Consider the following 22609-nt stretch of genomic DNA (forward strand, 5'->3'; position numbering starts at 1 on the left):
ATGAATATTTCAAATTCTCATTTCTCAGTAGGAGGATCCTCTATTGCCGATTAAAAAAACAGTGTCGTCTAATAGTTCTGAGTCTCGACTCGAATGTTTCTGTAACTGTGGAAAGTGACGTTAGAGACGCGACGCGTCCATGGCAACAAACTTTTATTAGCCGCTGTTTTGGAGCTACTTAAGCGCAGGGGTAAACTTCATTGCTCTGTCTGGAGGGAAACGGCATATGGCAGAATTTGTCGGGGTTTAGCGTGTCTGCGTCTTTTCCGCGGTTACTGAATGGTGAACAGTGTCCAGTGAGAGTAGGCAGTGTGTCAGTATGTCGCTGAAGTGCAGCCCGAACCCTCCTGCTGACCGAGCAAAACCCGAGAGTTACAGGACCAGGACATCCACTGCTAACTGTGAGCTAGCTAGCTAGCTAGCTATCTATCTATCTATCTATCTATCTATCTATCTATCTATCTATCTATCTATCTATCTGTCTGTCTGTCTGTCTGTCTGTCTGTCTGTCTGTCTGTCTGTCTGTCTGTCTGTCTGTCTGTCTGTCTGTCTGTCTGTCTGTCTGTCTGTCTGTCTGTCTGTCTATCTATCTATCTATCTATCTATCTATCTATCTATCTATCTATCTATCTATGTCTGTCTGTCTGTCTGTCTCATCTAATGTTATCACTGTCTGTCTGTCTATCATTATCTAACGTTATTTATCATTATCTGTCTGTATGTCTGTCCATCCATTTGTCAGGCTATCTGTCTATCTATTTGTTTCTCTATCTGTTATTGTTTATATCACCAACATCAAGTGCATTTATTTCATGTATACTAAGTTTTACTTGTCATTTGTAATGTTTGTCACATTCATTTTTCTGTTAAACATAATTTTAATAGCTTATTCATCTTCAACTTTTTGACATTTATTAACATTCACAAACATTTCTATTTTGATGTTTAGCACAAACATTTTGCTCATCCTAATAAATAACCTATATCCATTGAATGTTTCAGCTCACAATTTATCCAAACTGTATTTGTGTTGTTGGTCTAGTGGTGGCAGAGCTTCCTCGGGCGAGAGAAAAGACACCTATAAAAGACAAAAGCAGCCTGCAGGACTGTAATGATTTAATTCCAGATGAACTCCTTGCAACTTTAACATCCACCGCGTGTCCTCAAGACAGACTCGCACCACTCAGATTAACCAAAACTCCCAAAGACTTCAAGGTTCGTGGCCCTTGGATATATTTCCCTTTCAATTTATTTCTGCAATCTTAAAAATAAAGGTCTTGAAATCTCTTGAAAAGTTGTCACAGTGATGCCATAGAAAGTATTTTGGTTCCCCTAAAGAACTTTTCAGTGAACAGTTCTTAAATTAACTATTTGTGTGCATGTGTGTGTACTAGTTTTGATGGTTTATGAGAATAACAGGTGACTAGTTATTACAACATTGATATTCAAAATGGTTAGAAATGATATTTAGCACATTGAAAATTCACCACACGTTTCCTGTGAGGATTAGTGGTAGTGTAAGGTAATATAATAAGCATTCTTTTTATTCTAAACTACATCTCGCCAATGTAGAGTCCTCATAAACCATCGAAGCAAGTATGTATGTGATGCAGATTTTAATTATCTAGTGTCCCTTTTTCATAACAAAGTATCTTTTTGAGATGGAGAGGTTCTGTGGATGTTACAAGGTTGTTCATGAAACCATTAATGCCCATAAGCACCTTTATTTTTAAGAGTGTAGTTACTAAATTGGCTGTTGTTATCTTTCGGCAGGTTTGTTTAATTCATCGTCCTGATGCTGTGTGGCACCATCCCGTTAGACGCAAGAAATACCAATACTTTCTCAACCAGCCGACTTCTCTGACTGGAGCTGGACGGTTTGGAAGGAATCATTACACATTACAAATATACTAACCGCTCACTTATTTTTAGGTACACTTTGCCAGTACTACTCTGTACATATGGAATTAGATTTGTGCCAAATAAAACGCACAATGTTTTTTTAAATCTAACACAACTATATATTACCAAATAAAAAAAACACTTGAAAAATACAAAACCAATCAAATGGCAAAAAAAAAACACTGTTTTCAAATAAATTATTATTAGTTTGGTTCACTTTCTGCTTCGCTTTTGATAAACGCAGTTTACATTGCGCTGCCAGAGTTTTCGTTCATGTTTATCAAATTTACGTTTGTGATTCTGACATAAAACTCTTGTGAGGGGGGCCTTACCTGTGATTCATTTTCTATATTGGCTGCGTATTGGGGCTCTATACGCAGCTTAGTTTGAATCTGATCATCTTGACCACATCTAAATGCTGGTGATTGGCTGACCAGATATTTGTATTAACAACCAGTTAAATAGGTGTACCTTAAAAAGTGGCTGGCTAGTGTACATCCCAGCAGGCACCTTGATGTCAAAGCAAAAAACATAAAAAAAAAAAAAAACATCAAAAATGCAAATCAATTGGACGTCAAAATGTTGATATGTATATTTGACATGTATACATTGATGCTCTTTTGTCCACCAAAATAATAAAACAAAAAGTATTTTGAGAATTTTGTGATTTTTAATTATAATAAAGTTTTTTGTATCCCTACATTGCATGTATACTACATTGATGTCTAAAAAACGCGTCACAAATAGATTTTTCAAAAACAAAAACTATGTTTGGTGTGTTTTTGATGGCAATTTGACATCAAATTGATTAAAATTATTGACGCTTTTTTAAAAGTTGTTTAGCCATCAAGGTGCCCTCTGGAATTTATACACAGAGAATTTATAATACACTGAGATATTGTCCGGCTGACTGTCTTTGTTTGGATCTGAACAGAGACATTTCCTTCCTGTGTGATTGTCTGGGGTCTCAAAAGGACGCTTTACCTGTCATTCCAATGGCCAATCGAAGATCTGCTCTGCATCATGGAGACCACAATGCAAGTGACAAGAGAATAAGTTGAATTTGATACTCTGTTTTTTGTGCTTGTAACTTCATGTTTGTTTGTTTTTGGTTGAAGGACACAAATCCACTGGAAACTTTAATCCCAGAAGAATATCACATCATAAAAAACAAGGGTCTTAAGGGATTACAATGCTATGATGAGTAAGTGAGTCTGCTTTAGATGGTAAGAACAGCTGTCTTGTTGTGTTACAGTGACTGTATATGAATCTTGGCTCTGTTTATTCACATTTTTTTATAGCAAATTCACAGTTCTTCTAGAAGATGAGAAAAACAAGCTAAGAGTCTTTCCATCCATGTGAGTGGCTGGAATGTCTTTGTTTTATAAATGTTTATTTATATTAATTATATGTATAAACTACAAGTAGGAGGAAGTCATATGTATGTTAATAAATAAATGTTTAATGGTTTTATCATATTCTAGAAACTATATGTGTTTACAATTGGAATTATATACATTTTATCATAGAAACTATATTTAATAATAAATATTTATAATATTATCTAAGCAATTATTAGGAAGTAATTTATTCCTTCTTTATCTATTTAAAATGACTGATATTAATATTTATGCAATTTTCTAAACCATCACTAGGAAGCCAAGCGGTCGTCTTGAGGTGGTTCAGTTAATGAAGGTGATGGATAAGATGTTAGAAAAAGCAGGTGTCAATGAAGAGTTTCAGGAGCTAACAGAAATCTCACAGGTTTGTTTTTTAGTTTTTTTAATGGTAAAAATGCAATGTATAAATTAATGATGTACAAAAATAATATACAGAATGAAAATCCTGAAGTTTTACTTGGTGTTATTACATGACTTTTTTCACTTAAAACAATTATTAGACATTCACAGCTATGGAATTTTTGACCAATACCAATAGCTTTTTAGATTATAATATATAAATACAAATACCAATTTTTCAAAAATGTCTGCATGGTTTCAAAAACATAAGGCAAACAAAAAGTGAACAACTAATCTTATTATATAACTTTAAAATATCGGAAAAGTTTGAACTGATCTCTGAACTTTATTAGTCAACTATCCTTTTCTATTTATATATAAAAAAACATGCAAAAAGCAACTAACTGAACATTAACCAACATCAAAATACCAGTAAAATAATTTTAATGTGAAGTGATTGCACCAGCATAATCCAAATAATGCTTAATTTATCGGCTTTAAGCTATAGGCCTAATTTTTTTGGACCAATAATAGTAAAATAAAAAATAGCATTTATTGGCTGATAGTGTGGCCACTGATATATTGTGCACCCCTTTTATATATATATATATATATATATATATATATATATATATATATATATATATATATATATATATACACGTATAATTGTGACTAAACATAATGATTTACATAAATACAAATGTATTTCTATATTATTTTTCAGATCGAAAATTTACTAGAGCTGATTCAAACTGAGCAGAACATCTACAATATAGTGTTTCATGAGGTAATCCGGCAGGTCAGCGTTGAATGTGCAGAGAGAGGTCAACTCCTCGCCAAGCTCAGGTCTCTATCCCCGTTTACTCTTTTTTTTCATGGCTTTTCATTATAAAGTGATCTTAATACCTGTCATTGATATTGACATAAGATGTCGCATACACTATTGTTGTCTATTGGATGGAATGCGTTAATAGACTTGCCATTTTAGTACAGGGTAGCTGCTGGCCATTCAAAGCGATGATGATATATATACATATATCTATGATAAGGAGTTTTTCCTGCGGTCAGTATCCAAATTCATTCATTCATTCCATTTCAACTGTTTTTCCGGAACCGGGTCACGGGGGCAGCAGTCTTAGGAGAGAACCCCAGACTTTCCTCTCCCTAGACACTTCCTCCAGCTCCTCCAGAGGGACCCAGAGGCGTTACCAGGCCAGCCGAGAGACATAGTTCCTCCAGCGTGTCCTGGGTCTTCCCTGAGGCCTACTCCAGGTGGGACATGCCTGGAACACTTCCCTAGGTTGGCATCCAGGAGGCATCCGAAACAGATGCCCGAGCCACCTCAGCTGACTTCTCTCGATGTGGAGGATCAGTGGCTCTACTCCCAGCTCCTCCCGGGTGACAGAGCTCCTCACCCTATCTATAAGGCTGTGTTCTGCCACCCTGCGAAGGAAACTCATTTCGGCCGCTTTTATCCGAGATCTTGTCCTTTCAGTCATGACCTAAAGCATGACTCGGCCGCTGCTTTAATCTGCCTGCAATCTCACATTCCATCTTTCCCTCACTCGTTAACAAAACCCCAAGATATTTGAACTCCTCCACCTGGGGAAAGGACTTTCCTTCAACCTGGAGATGGCAAACCACCTTTTTCCGGTGGAGCACCATGGGTTCGGCACTTGGAGGTGCTGATTCTCATACCAGTCGCGTCACACTCAGCAGCAAACCGCCCCAGTGCATGCTGAGGGTCCATGTTCGATGAACCCAACAGAACAACATTCTCTGCGAATAACAGAGCTGAGATCCTGTGGTCCCCGAACCAGACCCCCTCTAGCCCAAGGCTGCGCTTTGAAATTCTGTCCATAAAAATTGTGAACAGAATTGGTGACAAAGGACAGCCCTGCTGGAGTCCAATATGCACTGGAAACAAGTTTCACTTATTGCTTCCAATGCGAACCAAACTCCTACTCTGTTCATACAGGGATGAGACGGCTCTCAACAGAGCACCTCTGACCCCATACTCGCAGAGCACCCTCCACAGAGTGCCACGAGGGACACAGTCAAATGCCTTCTCCAAGTCCACAAAACACAAGTGGACTGGTTGGGCATACTCCCATGAACCCTTGAGCACCCTGGTGAGGGTATAAAGCTGGTCCAGTGTACTGCGGCCTGGACGAAAACCGCATTGTTCCTCCTAAATTCTTAGTTCAACCATCGGCCTGATTCTCCTCTCCAATACCCTGGCATAGACTTTCCCAGGGAGGCTGAGAAGTGTGATCCCCCTATAGTTGGAGCACACCCTCCGGTCCCCGTTCTTGAAAACCACCACCCTTAGTTGCCCAGTCCAAAGGTACTGTTCCCAATCTCCATGCAATATTGTAGAAACGTGTCAGCCAAGACAGCTCCACAATATCCAGAGACCTAAGATACACAGGGTGAATCTCATCCACCCCCGCTGCATTGCCTATGCGGAGCTTGCAAACTTGACCTCAGCTTGGGTGATGAGTGGGTCCGCCCCTGCATCCCCAGTCTCTTTCTTAATGAAAGACATGTCTGTGGGATACAGGAGATCCTCAAAGTATTCTCCATCGTCCGACAACATCCCCAGTTGAGGTCAACAGCTCCTCACTTCCGCTGTAAACAGTGTCGATGTGGAGTTGCTTTCCCCTCCTGAGGTGCCGGACAGTTTTGCAGAATATTTTTGGGGCCGACCGATTGGCTTTCTCCATCTAGTCTTTTTGCTTCTGCAACTGCCCGGGCTGCAACACGCTTGGCCAATCGAGACCCATCAGCTGCCTCGGATGTCCTGCAAGCCAACCAAGCCCTGTAGGACTTCTTCTTCAGCTTGACGGCATCACTTACTTCTGGTGTCCAACACTGGGTTCGTGGATTGCCAACACGACAGGCAACACAGATCTTACGGCCACAGCTCATCATGGCCGCATCAACTATGGAGTTGGAGAACTCTATGTCTCTAGCGTCCCTCGGGATCTGGTCAAAGCTCTTCCGGAGGTGAAAGTTAAAAATCCTTCTGACTTGAGGTTTAGCCAGACGTTCCCAAAGGACCCTCACAATACGTTTAGGCCTGCCAGGTCTGTCCAGCTTTCCCCCCTGCCAGCGGATCCAACTCATCACCAGGTGGTGATCAGTTGACAGCTTTTCCCCTCTCTTTACATGAGTGTCCAAGACATACGGTCGGAGATCAGATGATACAACCACAAATTCAATCATTGACCTCCGCCCTAGGGTGTCCTGGTGCCATGTGCACTGATGGACACCCTTATGCTTGAACATGGTGTTAGTTATGGACAAACTGTGATTAGCACAGAAGTCCAAAAACAGAACACCAATCGGATTCAGATCAGGGAGGCCGTTCCTCCCAATCACGCCTCTCCAGGTATCACTGTCATTACCCACATGAGCATTGAAGTTCCCTAGTAGAACAACAGAGCCCTCAGTCTGAGCACCTTCCAGCACCCCTCCCAAGGACTCCAAATAGGCCTGGTACTCTGCACTGGTGTTTGGCCCGTAGGTACAAACCACAGTGAGAGACCTATCCCTGACCCGAAGGCGCTGGGAAGCGACCCTCTCGTTCTTGGGGAAAACTCCAACACATGGTGGCTAAGTTGGGGAGCTATAAGCAAGCCCACACCAGCCCGCCCCCTCGCACTGTGAGCAACTCTAGAGTAGAAGAAAGTCCAGCCCCTCTCAAGAAGTTGAGTTCCAGAGCCCCAGCTGTGCATGGAGGTGAGCCCAACTATTTCTGTTCGGTACCGTTCCACCTCCTGGACAACCTCGGACTCCTTCCCTCCCAGTGGGGTGACATTCCATGTTCCAAGAGCCAGTTTCTGTGTCTGATGATTGGGTTGTCATGGTCCTAACCTTCGACCACCACCCGTTCCACAATGCACCAGTCCTCCCCCTGCAGGTGGTGGTCCTGAAGGAGGATGGTCCTATGTCACTCCTTGGCTGTGCCATACCGGGCAACAGTCCTCAATGTTAAGAAACTCATAAGGGGTTTTTGAACCGCACTTAGTCTGACCTGTCACCTAAGACCTTTTTGCCTTGGGAGACCCTACCAGGGGCATTAGCCCCCGACAACATAGCTCTTAGGATCACTCAGGCACTCTAACCCCTCCACCACGATAAGGTGGTGGTTCATGGAGGAGCAGTATACAAATAGGTTTTTAAATTACTGAAATGATCATATTACATCACTATTTTACATCGAAGGACAAGTGACCGCACAGGCATTGCCGACAGAGAGCATGTGTTTGTGTGCATGGAAATGTATTATCCTCCCTCCCTGTTAAATTTGATCTAATCTCTCCTCTCCTGCTTTCATTTCTTATTCTAACAGAGAGTGATTAGTTTGTGAATGAATCCTAGATATGAAAGAGTCCTTCAATTAGCGAATAATAATGCAGGTTTCTAGCACCGCAGAATCTTGTTGTCATATTTCATTTGCATTGTTTGCTAATTTTATTCAACAAAAATAGCATAAGCCTAGTTTTTACTGTGAGTTGGTGCTACTATGCCTTATGGTCAGTGCAGTAAGAAACTGTATTATCATCAATACTTGTTCTGCACAAAAGTTTGTAATGTACAAAATTGTTAAAAAAATGAAATCTTACCTATTGAATGTTGTGCCTTTATGCTTTGTTTTCTTTGTTTGCTCATTACCACACTCGTACATGGCGCAAAATCAAGAATCTTCAGATTGGCTTTACTCTTGACTAGTGCGGTTGAATGTAATTTGTCCTGGAAGTACTTTACAAATGTGGTGGCGCAATTAACACATGCTGCTCATGGTCTGTTTGCAATATCTATTGTATATATGTATGACTTCCTCTTTTTCTTGGCTAGGCAAAAGTATGTGGCTCTACTTGACCGTATCCCACGACAGGTGAAGGGTCTTCACACACAAACCTTAGCACAGAGGGCTCTGGACCGCCGGCTCACTGAAGAGATCCTACACTTCAAAAACTCGATAGCATCGCTTAATATGTATGCTTGATATACTATCTAATTGCCAATGAAACGTGATTTTTTTTTGCATTTCAAACTTGTCTGTTCAACCTGTAAAAGGGAGCTGAGTGCTATGAAAGTACATGATGAGAATGTGTCCAAAGAGGCAGAGGAAGCCAAGGAGGAGCTCGCTAAAGCTTTGGAAGAGTCACAACGCAATGCAAAGTACGTAAATTGGTGATTAAAACCTCTTAATCTTTGTATACAAAGTGCTTAACTAGCTATGTTTCCATCCAAAGATGCCAATTAGACCTATTCACAAAACGGAATTATTGCATAAAACATCTGTGAAAAAAGCACCGTTTCAATCCAATGAGTCAAAGAGAACAAAATGGTCACTTCTTGATCAACTGAAAAAAAATTAAATTTGCTGCATGTATTCTTCTTGGATAAAAGTTAATATTATCATTAAGCAATTTTTATGCAATATTCCAAAATGCTCATAAAAGGAGGTAGATAGAAACATAGCTACTGTAACCTGAAATAAAGTGACTTCTCATCAGTATTGTAGCAGAGTACCATGAACTCTATGAGCTACAGCGAAAGAGACTTGAAGGACAGATGTCCCATTTAGATGGCGAAAGGGACCTTTGGAGAAAAGCGACCTACAGTCTTGCGGTCAAGGTGACCTTTTGTAAAATTTGTTGTAGGAGCTTTTCAAGTTACACATTACCCCACAACAAAAAATAGGTTTGAGTTTAAATCTCTAACAAATTTCTTTCAGATAATCAAGATAAATAAACTTCATCTGGTCAGGCGACTTCATATAAGTGAGCAGACCTGGGCCAAGGCTGCAGATCGGTTCACTTTCTTCTTAACAGCGAAGGTAAAAACACAAATACAAGGCTTCTCAACTATGGCTCTCAACATACACTTTTCAGAGCTTATCTTCAATCCTGATCAATTTCTAACATGTTTTAGTTTTCTAGTAAGCCTGGAACACCTTAATTAGCTTGTTTAAGTGTTTGATTAGAGATAAACTCTGTAGGAAACTTGAAGTTGAAAACCCCAGCCTTATACCAAGTTCATACTGCATGATTTTCATAACCGTCTGATCGCCACGGTTTTCGCACTGCATGACTCTCTGGGGTAGCATTGAGTTGCTGCTGTGTTCACATTGCACAATGGATTGGCACAAGAACATTACACACTGCTTGACTTTGCTGTAGGAAGAATTGCAGACAACTCTGTCTAGCACACAAACAACATTACACATGAGATCCGAGTTCTGGCTTGAGACTGGGAATGGTTGCCCATTGTGGTACATCTCAGACAAAACATCAAAAAGGCATGGGTGCTTCTGTTAAACTTTTCCCAAACTTTCCACCATTTCTTGTGTCCAAAAAGGAGCCTTTCTTAAAACCGAAGCCATGTTTTCTGATATAGTGGTTTACAACTCCTCCATGAACTCCACGCTACCCTGTATCTTGCACTCTCATTAGCTGTAGGTCATCTGCAATGTTTTTTTTTAACTCTTTTTCACACAGCAGGATTTTGAGTCACTGACAGGTCCAGATTTTTTAGTAAGCTAAATACTAAATCTTTAATTCATAGGACTCTGAGTACTTTTCCCATATCATGGACTTGACCAACCGGTGGAAAGATACACTGGCCAATTTCATGCAGAACCTCATACGGGTTGAGAACAAACAACGTGAGATCATTAAGTCTTTCCACTCCAACATTGTGAAGTGGCAGAAATTCTTTGAAGAGAAATCCAGGTCAGTAAAAGAAATACAGTTTTTCTTTGTATTTTTAAAGCGTTTTTAATGATTTTAATCTCTTGTTGTACTAAAGGCACCCAACTATGAAAGTTGACAAGTCATCAGATGAAGAGCTGTCACAAGACCTGAGAGAATGGTCAAAAGTTAGCAATACCTTTACATTTTGTTTACTCAATTATCTTTTGTTAAATTGTTTCACTTTCCATGTTAAATGTATAAATAATAGATATCCTTGTTCAACTGTAGGTGTTGACACAGCAGTGTGAACGTTATGGAGGGGAAGACCTAGTATCTGGTCAGGAAACACTTGAATTGCTAAAAAAACTACAGGAGTCTTGGATTGAGGTTTGTCTGGACCTCTTTAAAAGACACACTGGTCCAGATGGAGGGCCTCCTAAAGGCCAGGAAGCCATGAGGGGGCTAAAAAGGACCATCACTGAGTTTCTGAGTCAACTAGGAATACGTATCAATGGAGAAAGTGGTGAGAACTTAGATTTTTGTTTCCTCATGTAGCCTTGAATGGTTTCAAGATGAAAACTTGTTGTTTTTGCAGGAATCCATGCAATGCTAATGTTTCTTATTGACACTATGGAGTCCTGGTCAAGAATATTAAACCCCTTGAGTGGACCTCCAAAAGAGCAGGCTTTGGGTGATTGGCTTAAGTTGAAGGAAGCTCTTGGCAGCTTGGTGAATCTCTCCGAGGAGGCTCTTCTGCTAGTGGACAGCACACAGTCAGAACAAGACAGGGGGAAAAACATACCCCACATAAAGTAAGAGAGGTGCATGGGCCAAACATTATAGTAAAACACCTTACTGCCTACATTTGCATCCTAATCAAAATGGACCCTCATTAGCGACCCTAACTGTAACCCAAATTTGCAACAAAATATGTAAAAAACAAAACTTCATTGATGTGTCTGACAGCTAATTTCCTTGTTTGTATCTGCGGCAGAATTGAAATGGAGGATGTTTTAAAGACAATGAAGGAGTTCCTGTTTTCTCAAGAAAACTTTTTCGACTGTGAAAATATGAGACTTCGAGATGAGGTACACACCAGACCATAATGCCTCAGTTTCAGTCAATTCCTGTTACTGACAGTCACCTTCCTTCAGAGTTTAGATGGACCAGACCTGGGAAAGATTGTCATAAATCATGGTTTAGGGTAGGATTGTTGCAGAAGCCTAAGGAGATAGTATGCAAATTTGGACCCAGTTCGCTACTTGGTTCAAAGGTTTTTACTAACAATTGAAGAGAGCTCTTTAGAAAGATTAACTTCCAGGAGCAGGACTGTTCCATGTCCCTGTCCTAATCTTGCCTTTTGCTTGCAGGTAACTTCACTTCACAATAAGATGATCCACTGGATGGTGGACCTTCTTCTGCTAATGGTTCCCATCCATTCAGATGACCAGGAACCATTTCTTCCAGCACCCGAATTGAACATTGTAGTCAATGTGTCTGTTGAAAAACTGGAGGAAGATGCCAGGAACATCTCAACCAAGCTGGACTACTTTTCCAAGTACATCACAAGGTAGCCATACTAAATTAAACATCTCAAGAGGATCCATAAGTAAGCAGAAACTTATTACACAAATTGTCCTGTAGCTCTTGTCAGGCTATAATAGAAGAGGTCATCAGGAAGAGCTCAAACCAGGATGAAACCGAAAATGAGTTGTATGAACTAGCCAAACTTCAGGTGCATAGCTATCTCTCTAGTCCTTCAAGGTTTCTTTCTGAGATTGAAATCCTGCATTAAAAAACGCCTTAGTGTATTTACACTGTGTTTGTGTTTAGAAAGAGTGTGGGGAATGGTTGGAGGCCTGCCGGTTACTACTTATGGACGTGAAAGGAAGCTCTGCAGAGTTGAAGCTGAATGGAAAAGTGGTGCCACGCTCTGTGAGTGACATCATCTAGGACACTGGTAGAGTACAACTGTATTATGTAAATGTGAGAAACTAATTTGTATATTTTCTTAGCCCAAGGAACAATCAGAGGAACATACTGAAAAAGAGGAACCACTGGACTTGGAAGATGCAAATGAGCCTTATGATGAATATGTAACTTTTGTTATTCTTATAAGCTATTAGCTACCTTGTGTCCATGGAATAACATCAAATAACAGCACCTTATCACCTCTGCAGGAGGAGGAAAAGGCCGGCAAACATGACAAAGATGGCTCAGTCATCAAACTGATAGGTCATGATGGAAATATCACAGAGAAGACTTTAAGAGAGGACACTGTCCAACTTAAAGGGGTGAGTGTATCGTGATCATATCCATCAGCTTCCCAGTATAAGACGATAATCATCAAAACCTCCCCGCATGCACAATCTTTCATCTCTGTATTTACCAGACACTTTCTTATCAACACTACATGTTTGTGAAAAATGTTGTGCAATTCTGAGTGTGCTCCACACAGGTGAGTGGGCTTGACAAACCACCTTTAGGACACAATCTCTTTCTTTTAAACACACCCAATGTTTCTGTAAATAAAACTCCCAGTTCTTAGTGTGCTTTATGCAGGTGAGTGGGCTTGACAAACCACCTGTAGGAGTCACACTCTGTTTCTCTCCATATGCACCAGACACTTTCTTAAAAGCACCACATACTTCCTGGAAAACACTGTGCAATTCTCGATGTGCTTCACACAGGTGAGCGGGCTTGACAAACCACCTGTAGGACACACTGTCTTTTCTCTGTATGATTGAAGGGAAACAAATTAATAAATAGCTTGTCATAGAATATATGTTTTTCAAATCTGTGATGAGTTGACATGCTTTTTATCCTCACTTGGATAAAACTGTCTGCTAAACAATTAAATGTAAAATCTAATCTTTTCTAGACTGAAGAACTGGTGATTACTCCACACACCGAAAAAGCCCAAGATGCCTTCAGTTCTTTAGAAACAATCAGAACCCTTCAGCAAGAGCTTCTGTAAGTATTCGAATGGAAATCTCTCTTTAGTCAGATCTATAGGAATCTCTTATGAACTGTATTTTGCAGAGCGGTAGAGACTCGAGCTATCAATTCAGAGGTGCGTGCATTAAAGGCAGAGGAAGAACTGCAGGCTGCTCTGGATAAGATACAAGATCTGGAGAGGCAGCTACAAGCTCGGCCCAGTGTGGAGACCAAGTGTAAATGTGTCAAAGAATAAAATTACACTTGACATACTGAACAAGATTAGCTATTTCTAATTCTGACTATATGTTTTTTTTTACAGCAAGCAAGAAGAATGCCCCTAAGACCCCCAGCAAACCTGTCGCAACTTCTGAAGCTAAAACAAAAAGCCAGAACCCTGAATCCAGCCCGAAACTGTCCAGAGGAACCAAGAAACGCTTAATGTGAAAAAACTATACTGGGGCTCAATAATAAAGTGCTTAATAGACATATGTATTTGATTTTTATTGCACATATAAATTTGTTAGCGGGATTGTTTTAAAGAGCAGATTTTATGGTATTTTAAAGTATTCCAATATTGTGTTAGATCCCCTACCAAGCCTCCCGGAAGTTCCGGGAGTCTCCCACAAATCCATAGAGACTCCCGGATGCCCGCAAACAAATGACAAACTCCTGGAATCCCTTCCTGCTCTTCAGATACATTGCGCACCTCCTGGCGCTCTTTAGATACCTCACGTAAACCCCTCCCCTCTATAAGTCAGCTCTGCTCTGATTTGTCAGCTGGCCAGGTCTGTTCTGATTGGTCTTTCTGTATGAATTTGCGTCGGAAACAAACGGCCATTTCAGAGTGTTCGTATTTTGCATGATTATGATAATTTGTTGAAGTAGATCGGTAGCAAACAAAAGATCACTCTATATATATAACTATTTACAGCCAAATCTTTTGAGATACAGTATCTTTATTTATAATGCACATTTTTTATTTGATTTAGGAGATTGTTCTTTAGAGGTTACAAATAGAGGATATTTTTTGAAAACTTTACTATTAAACTTGAAATTATATTTCATTGTTAGATGATGCGAAGGAAATCCGTCAACCAATACCAATAAATTTAAACAATGTAGAATATCAGCCAATAATCAGTACAGTCTTGAAATACAGTGAATTCCAAAAATAACTTAAGTCATATAAATGAACAGTAACATTGTCTTTACATCATGGGTGAGTCTTTGGTTCCATCATCTGAGCCGTGACATGTGGTCATGCTTTGATTAGCAGGTCTGGTCAAACTGGCGAGGTCGATGGATTGGGTCAGGACATCAGGTGGTATGTTGAGGACCACGGCGGGCTGCTCAGAGCGTAGACTGTGTAGGAGCTGGAGGAGTCGAAGATGCATGACCAGAGGAGAGCCAGAGACAGACTCTACAGATGCCTTCAGAGCCTCACATGCAGCCTTTTCTCCCTCTGCAGCGATCACCTGTGACACGACCAAATAAATGCTTAAATAGCTTGGTTGATGATAAGGGGCAAGTTGTTCAAAAAGGTTAATCTGGATCAGAAGGATCTGTGGTTAAAGAGCCCCAAATTATGGGTTTTTGAGAATGACCTTTTATGTAGTGTGTAACACAGCTCTAAGTGAAGTGAAATATCCAACTAAGGCTTGAATCTGAAAGTGGACAGTGTTTAAAACTATTAAGTCATTTATAAAAGAGTCGACTCCTAGTACTTCAAATGAATCGTCTTGATAACTCTTTTGCTGCTTGGGCGTGATGTGGATACGAAACTTAAGCCCCGCCCAGTCGTTGCACGCAAACCGGGGAAAAATGAAACCTGCAGCCCTGCCCACTAGCACAGTAGCAAAATAAAAAGAGGCTAGACAAATACTGTAGCAGACGGCGGTTGTATCAGCGCTGTGCTTATCACAGATCAGAATAATCCAGTGTTTTTTGACCAAAATGAGAAACAAGATTTCCATATTCAGAACTTTTATTTTATTTTATTTTTTTCTTTTAAACAGATTTAATCCAATCTACAAAAAAAAAAAAAAAAAAAGTGGAACCAAAATGTTGTACATTTGAATCCCATTTTGCACCAATACCCTTACTTTAACTTGTGCCTGACGTCTTGCTTCAGCTTCTACAGCGAAGTTATGTTGCAGCTCTGGAGGAAGATTGATCTCTTCTCTGAAACCGTGAACACAATATATAAGTAACTGAGGGGACATTTCCTTAAAAGGACCGTTCTCCCCAAAAACGAAACCTTCAGTCATCATTTAAACACTCTTATTCCAAAAATGTTTGAGTTTCTTCTGTTGAACACAAAAGAAGATATTTTGAATTAAGCTGCAAACCTGTAACCACTGACTTCCATAATATTAGTTTTTACCATGAAAGTTAATAGTGACCAGTTTTCAGCTTTCTTGAAAGTATTGTATTCAACAGAAGAAAGAAACTCTTGTTACCACTTGAGTAAGAGTAAATTTAAATTTTTGAGTGAACTATCCCTTTAAGACAAATTTAGATACTTACATTTCTGCTTTTTCCACTTTAATACCCCACCTGCAGGTTCCGGAATCTAAAGTGACCTGTTTAACAAAGGAAAACTTCATAAAAAAAAACAAATAATTTAGGTCCAAATGAGGTTCCTTATCAGTTTCTTACCTGAATCTCCTGAGCAATGCGTTTCCTGTCCAGCAAAATGTCATTGAAGGCATGATGGGCCAGTATCTCTCGAACAGATACTTGTGTCAGAGCCTGCATCACGTCTGGAATGCTAGCGAAGGAGGAATAACACACAGAGACGTTCTCAATGCGATAATAACACACCGCAGTCACTTCTGTACACACCAGATCTTTGGTCACCACCTGAGGATGGAATATGAAAGAAATTATACCTCAAATCAGTTCAACTGAAGCTATCAAAATAAATATGTTAGGCACCCTAATTAGTAAACCCCCACAAAGCCTGAAGCCGCCACTGAAAACAAGTGGTCAAACTGTCAAGTGATTAAAAGTAGACAAATTCTGTAGGAAAAACACAAACTTGGCAGACTTGCTAAACTGTCTGCTTTCTTAAAATGGTGTACATTGCCTCCCTCGTGTTTACATAGTCGCATCAGTGGGATGGAATTTATCATAGTCAGCTTTTTAGAGAGCATTTTATTAAAGGACTCAGAAATTTTTCACAATATGCAGTTGAGGCATTTTATTTTCTTAGGCAAAAAATATGTAAATATATTACCATATGAGGAGGAATCTTCAGTATTTGCAAGCGAATGTCCACTATATGACACACATCCAAAAATGGGAGATAAAACATCAGCCCTGAAGCAAATTAAACACGTTATACACTCAAAAAAAAACACTTTTGCTGCTTGTTTAAACTATTCATTTAAAATGAGTTCAAACAACACAATTCCTTAGTTTTTTTATGGGAACAACTGATATGTTTTATGTTCCATCCACTTTTTTATGTGAAAAATATTAAGTTAACTTAATCATTTTGTTTTGGGACAACATGAAGGAATTGTGTGGAACATAACATTATTTACAGCATAAAAGTCCAGGAGACTGATCCCATAACTAGCATAAACCACAGTTATATGTAATGTTAATATGTTATTTTGCGATTTAAAACGTGTACCAGGGCCCCTGGGTCTCTTCTTCAAAAGATGTCCCAAGCGAAATTTGACAGCTCTCTCGTGTTCTCTCACAATCTACAAAATAATATTTGGGAGCTTGAGAGATGTGAAAATAAATCTAGAATCATGTCTAATATTTAATCCCAAAGCAAAATCATACCTTCACACAGAACCATACTGAAATCGGTAAGAAAAGGATGACCACTGACAGGACCAAAACGATGAGAAGCAGCTCACAAACTCCAAGGTATTTCTTCTTTAGGCCTTTAGAGAAATATTTAGGAATATTTAATGACATGTCATTGAATTATTGGAAAATATATAGCACACCCCTAGGTAGTGACCTCTTTGGTGTGTGCTATATTCTAAGAACTAAATCTGATTTGTTGGATTATCAAGAAATAACACACACCCAAGGCATCGCCACCCATGGGTGTGCTTAAATTTTACAGTAATTGGAAAATAATCCACACCCGATTTGGCCATGTCTTGGGTGTGCGTTATTTTTTAATAATTGACTCCGGTGTCTTGAATTCTAAGAAAATAGTGCACACCCAAGACATAGCTACACTGTAAAAAAAATATGTAATTTTACAGTTTATTATAGTTTTAGGAATAGTATAATTTTACTGTTAAATTACAAAAATTTACTGTAAAATAACAAAGTTAATGTCTGTTATTTTACAGTAAATTTCTGTAATTTAACGGCGTTATTTTACTTTTTTTCCGGATCGTAAAATCTGAAATATACAGATTTTTTTTACAGTGTAGCTTTGGTAGTACTTTGTTTGCAGTAATTAAAAAAAAAAAGCACACCAAAGTAGGCGATGTCTTGGGTGTATGTCATTTTTTTAATAATTGACTCTGGTCTGTTGAATTACTAGAAAATCACACGTATCACCATCTATGATAGTGCTTTATTTTTACAATAATAGGGAAAATATTGCAGAACCAAGTTGACGAAGTCTTGGGTGTGCGTGACTTTTTAATAATTGATTCTGGTCTGTTGAATTATTAGAAAATAACGCACACCCAAGACATCGCCACCTAGGGGTGTGCTGTATTTTTACAATAATAATTAAAAAAATGCACACCCGTGTTGGCAATTACTTAGGTGTGCGTTATCTTTGAATAATTAATTCCGATCAGTTGGACTATTGAAAAATAACGCACACCCAATACATCGCCACCTATGTGTGTGCTTTGTTTTTACACTAATAAGAAAAATAGTGCACATTCGAGTTGGCGATGTTTTGGGTGTGTGTTATTTTTAAATAATTGATTCTGGTCTGTTGAATTATTAGAAAATAACGCACATCCAAGACATCGCCACCTATGGGTGTGCTTTATTTTTACAATAATAGGAAAAATAAAACAGAATCAAGTCGCCAATTTCTTGGTTGTGCGTTAATTTTGAACATTTGACTCCGGTCTGTTGAATTACTAGAAATGACACACACCCAAGACATCGCCACCTATGGATGAGCTTTATTTTTAAAATAATAGGTAAAAATAATGCATACCCAAATTTCTTTGGTGTATGTTATTTTTGAATAATTGACTTCGGTATATTGAATTGTTAGAAAATAACATGCACCCGAGACATCGCTACCTATGGGGGTGCTTTTTTTTTTTTTTACAATAATAAGAAAAAATATTAAATAATTAGAAAATAATGCACACCCAAGACATCACCACCTAGGGGTCTGCTTTATTTTTTACAATAAAACAATGCACTCCCAAGTTAGCAATGTTTTAGGTGTGCCTTATTCTTTAATAACTGACTCTGGTTTGTTCAATTATTAGAAAATAACACACACCCAAGACATTGCAAATTCGGAAGTCCATTATTTTATGGTAAAAAATAAAGCACACCCCTAGATGGCGATGTCTTGGGTGTGCATTATTTTCTAATTATTTAACAGACCGTTGTCAATTATTTCACTTATACAACAGCTAGCACAACTAAAAACAATACGTTTGTCAGAGTTCTTTTTATTGCGCATCTCAGCCAAATCTTTTAGTTTTATTTACATTTTAATGTTGACGGTTGTAGGCTGTGAAATACCTGAAACCATTCAGCGTAGTGATATGGAACTCTAATGTTGTCTGAAACAACTTTAGCCATGTGTTTATCTAAAAATAATTGCACACCATCTTAGAGTGTTTATCAGCCAATCAGAATCAAGCATTCGACAGCCACATGGTATAAAGTTAAACGTTTTTAGATGTTTCCCTGTCTAGACTTACCTTCTCCAGGTCCCTCAGTCTCCAATAATGCTAATAACTCCTCTCGTTCTTCTTTTATCCGTTCCCTCACACTGTCTACATTTACAACCGTGCTGCTAGAGATGATCTGAGCATCTTTTGCTTCTTCTTCTTCTTCTGTCGTTACTAGTTTCTCTTTTCTTTTGTGGGGCTCTTGGAGCTTCACAGATTTGGCTGCTTTGGTTTTTCTCTCTTTTGCAGAAGGCGATGGCTCTCTCTTTATCCGGGCAGATCTTGAAGAATGTCGAGATGTTTCTGTTTCGGTCCTTTTCTCTATCTCCGCAGGAAGCATCGTGATCAGAGATCTGTTGTGAAGTGTCCTCTGGTGTTTGGTTTTCTGCAGTGGTCTGAAAGGGAGTATATCAGGAGGCCAGTGCAGATTTATTTGATAATGTGGGAGTGTTTATACTCTTCTAATTAACTTTCCACAGAAGAAACACCCTACACTAAAGGTTAGGGCTGCACAATATGGGAATTTGCAATATTTTGTTTTTCTGTGGTATGCAGTGGATCCGGAAAGTATTGATAGCGCTTCACTTTTTCCACATTTTTTTTGTTACAGCCTTTTTCCAAAATGGATTAAATTCATTTATTTTTTCAAAATTCTACACACAATACCCCATAATGACAATGTGAAAAAAATATTTTTTGAAATCGTTGTAAAATTTATTAAAAATAAAAAAAACCTGAAGAATCACATGTACATAAATATTTACAGCCTTTGCTCAATACTTTGTTGATGCACATTCGGCAGCAATTACAGCCTCAAGTCTTTTTGAATATGGTGTCACAAGCTTGGCACACCTGTCTTTGGGAATAGTTGCCCATTTCTCTGCAGTACCTCTCAAGCTCAGGTTGGATGGGAAGCGATGGTGTACAGCCATTTTCAGATCTCTCCAGAGATGTTCAATAGGATTTAGGTCTGGGCTCGGACTGGGCCACTCAAGGACATTCACCAAGTTGTTGTGAAGCCAGTCCATTGATATTTTGGCGGTGTGCTTTGGGTCATTGTCCTGCTGGAAGATGAACCGTCGCCCCAGTCTGAGGTCAAGAGCACTCTGAAGCAGGTTTTTATGTAGGATGTCTCTGTACATTGCTGCATTCATCTTTCCCTCTTTCCTGACTAGTCTTCCGGTTCCTGCTGCTGAAAACCATCCCCACAGCATGATGCTGCCACCACCTGCGGGCCCGTCCACTACGCCAGGATGTGAATACTTACATACATGTGATTTTTCAGGTTTTTTATTTTTAATACATTTTACAACAATTTAAAAAATATATTTTTTTTTACAATTAAATAGTGTATAGAATTTTAAGAAAATATTTGAAAGTCAAATCAGGCTGAAACATTAAAGAATGTGGAAAAAGTGAAGCGCTATGAATACTGAGATAACCTGAGGCAAGACTTGAAGCTCTAAAAGATAATATTCATCAAATGAAATGCATCCAGAGAGCAGTTTTGTGGACTCTGTCACTCTTTAGTATCCTTGTTCGCTCCTGTTATGCCAAAATGAATAAAAAAGCCCGTCTGGCAGCGTCCACTCCAGCCATAACTCACCTTATATCTGTTATCAAGCATCTAAAAATACAGCTCCTGAGATGAAGAGCATCTGACAGTCAGGGCCAATGATAAAACTTCTGCTCAGACAGCGATGATTACGAGCGAGCTAAATGCTGCATTGTGTAACTATGGTACACAGACGGTACTGCTACTTCATAATTGCCTAAATATCATTCTGAAATCCCGCCAAGACTCTCAAAGAGCGTAAAAGAGTAATAAGAGTTGAGCACGATATGACGTAAATACTAGTTAGCTCCCATAGAAATATACATTGGATGTCGCCTGCCCTAATGTTGTCTATTGGAGGGATGCGTCAATAGAGCCGCCATTTTAGTACAGGGTAGCGCTCCTTTGAAATGAACGCTCCTTTTAATTGAGCGCCATCTAGCGGTCACATGATCTAATGACTAAATATTATGACAACTTTTTCACTTCTTTTATAAATATATATAACTTGATGTTACTTTTTTTCTCACCACCACACTGGTCTTTTTCACAAGACAAAATTTTGTTGTTGGAAACTGTATTTTATATAAATAAAAATAAATCTTAAATTTGACTTTTGCATGCTAAAAGTACTTGAGTAAGACGTTTTACTTGATTTGGGTCATTAAAAAAAACTCCCTATGATGCATGTAGCTTATACCTGCTGTAGTCAACCTAAATCCTACTGTAGGTTGACATAAAATCAAAACAACACCCCGTCTTGTCTCAGGACATTTTATTAAGCAAATTTTAAAATAACAGTAAGTTCATGACATGTTAAATATACAGTATAATTTGCTGGTTTTAACCAAACAGAATAATAATAAATATGGTTATGAAACAACCCTAACACAACCCTTATGTCTTAGGACATTTTTGATTAACGTTTTATTACCTACACTAAATGTTGACTAATGAAGGTACATTTATAACAACCATTTGTTAGACTACTGTATTGTCAAACCATGTTGCATACAAATGCATTCAACAGACTTACATGACAGTGAATTGCTGTAGAGGACAAATAAAACATGAGACAGGTCTTTCGAAAGAGTATAGTTTATTTAGTTTGACATGCAAACAGAACAAACTTTCAGAAAACAACCCGGAAACATTATAACGCGCGCGCTCGTGAATATAACCCGCGATTGTCTTCAACTGTTGTCTTCAATAGTCCTTCTTTGCTCAACAGCTTAGCTGAAAAACAAAGCAAAACATTACAACAGTCAGACAAAGCGCAAAGAGCATAGAATCACCAAGAGGCGATATTCTACAATTTGGGAAACAATAACGTGCTATTTGAATAAATTAAATAAAAACAAAGCAGCTGCTTTCCATCGCGACACTTCAAAATGGCGGAATCCGGGTCTGTTGCTCTAGGTCATTCTAAGCTCTTTGCATAAAGTTAAATCATAACAGTTACCATGGTGTCTATTTCAAACTATAGTAAACTAAAGTTTGAAACTATAGTTTAAAATAGACGATGAGTGGGCCTCGCTACTCCCACCCACCATAACCCTCGCAGCGAGGTCCCACTACCGGCCCCCCGTGTTTCCCTGAGGGTCCTCGGGGGTTGTTTGTTCCCTGCCTAGGGCTCAAAGGCCGCCTCGCCCCAGGGAGTGCACGAGAAGACCGGGCGCCAGGCCGTGCCAGTATTCACTGGATGTTGCTCGGCGGCACATTTCCAGCAACAATCACGTAATATTCCTTGCGATGTTACGTTTATGTACGTAAACCACAAGGAACTACAGCACAGACGGGCCCGAGTGAAGCTTCACGAAGCGGACTTCGTGAGATTGGCGTGGCTCCACTCGTACCGTCGGTATTGAACTCACCTTGATCAAGTACAAACAGCAACACCGAGCG

The 22609-nt window shown here is 39.2% G+C and overlaps 2 protein-coding genes across 5 annotated transcripts; one reads left to right on the forward strand and one right to left on the reverse strand.

Moving 5' to 3' along the window:
* Window positions 1-81: 81 nt before the first annotated feature.
* On the forward strand, window positions 82-13777 carry axdnd1 (axonemal dynein light chain domain containing 1). Of its 2 annotated transcripts, NM_001089377.1 has the most exons (25): window positions 178-401; window positions 1043-1215; window positions 1774-1877; window positions 2837-2939; window positions 3021-3106; window positions 3204-3260; window positions 3558-3666; window positions 4369-4490; window positions 8508-8648; window positions 8730-8834; window positions 9173-9293; window positions 9394-9495; window positions 10224-10390; window positions 10467-10536; window positions 10640-10874; window positions 10947-11163; window positions 11346-11439; window positions 11722-11921; window positions 11996-12086; window positions 12185-12286; window positions 12367-12447; window positions 12532-12645; window positions 13233-13324; window positions 13394-13524; window positions 13611-13777. In NM_001089377.1, exons 1-25 carry the CDS (start codon window positions 320-322, stop codon window positions 13733-13735), a joined length of 3024 nt encoding a protein of 1007 aa, NP_001082846.1. In that variant the 5' UTR covers window positions 178-319; the 3' UTR covers window positions 13736-13777. The 2 variants fall into 2 exon arrangements, 1 of the variants encoding a protein (NP_001082846.1); XR_012397402.1 differs by lacking the exons at window positions 13233-13324; window positions 13394-13524; window positions 13611-13777 and adding an exon at window positions 12975-13041 and having other exon boundaries at window positions 82-401; window positions 12532-12809.
* Window positions 13778-14215: 438 nt separating this feature from the next.
* Window positions 14216-20798, reverse strand: nphs2 (NPHS2 stomatin family member, podocin). Of its 3 annotated transcripts, none has more exons than XM_073936578.1 (9): window positions 20756-20798; window positions 19180-19544; window positions 17090-17193; window positions 16932-17004; window positions 16530-16570; window positions 15950-16153; window positions 15818-15873; window positions 15394-15472; window positions 14216-14766 (listed from the first exon to the last, which is right to left on the reverse strand). In XM_073936578.1, the coding sequence occupies exons 2-9, from the start codon at window positions 19487-19489 to the stop codon at window positions 14500-14502; spliced, it is 1134 nt and encodes a 377-aa protein (XP_073792679.1). In that variant the 5' UTR covers window positions 19490-19544; window positions 20756-20798; the 3' UTR covers window positions 14216-14499. The 3 variants fall into 3 exon arrangements, with proteins under 3 accessions (XP_073792679.1, XP_009294525.1, NP_001018155.2); XM_009296250.5 differs by having other exon boundaries at window positions 16530-16612; NM_001018145.2 differs by lacking the exon at window positions 20756-20798 and having other exon boundaries at window positions 14236-14766; window positions 16530-16612; window positions 19180-19528.
* Between the last annotated feature and the right edge of the window lie 1811 nt (window positions 20799-22609).

The sequence above is a fragment of the Danio rerio genome, chromosome 22 (genome assembly GCF_049306965.1).
Source record: "Danio rerio strain Tuebingen ecotype United States chromosome 22, GRCz12tu, whole genome shotgun sequence".
Classification (NCBI taxonomy): domain Eukaryota; kingdom Metazoa; phylum Chordata; class Actinopteri; order Cypriniformes; family Danionidae; genus Danio; species Danio rerio.

Coding starts and splice junctions, on each gene's coding strand:
- axdnd1 (NM_001089377.1), top strand. CDS start 320: ATGTCGCTGAAGTGCAGCCCGAACCCTCCTGCTGACCGAGCAAAACCC. Junction 11,440..11,721: donor ATATGAGACTTCGAGATGAG/GTACACACCAGA, acceptor TTTTGCTTGCAG/GTAACTTCACTTCACAATAA. Junction 11,922..11,995: donor TTTTCCAAGTACATCACAAG/GTAGCCATACTA, acceptor ATTGTCCTGTAG/CTCTTGTCAGGCTATAATAG.
- nphs2 (XM_009296250.5), bottom strand. CDS start 19,489: ATGCTTCCTGCGGAGATAGAGAAAAGGACCGAAACAGAAACATCTCGA. Junction 16,613..16,931: donor GAAGAGACCCAGGGGCCCTG/GTACACGTTTTA, acceptor AATTTGCTTCAG/GGCTGATGTTTTATCTCCCA. Junction 14,767..15,393: donor GACGTCAGGCACAAGTTAAA/GTAAGGGTATTG, acceptor GTCGTGTCACAG/GTGATCGCTGCAGAGGGAGA.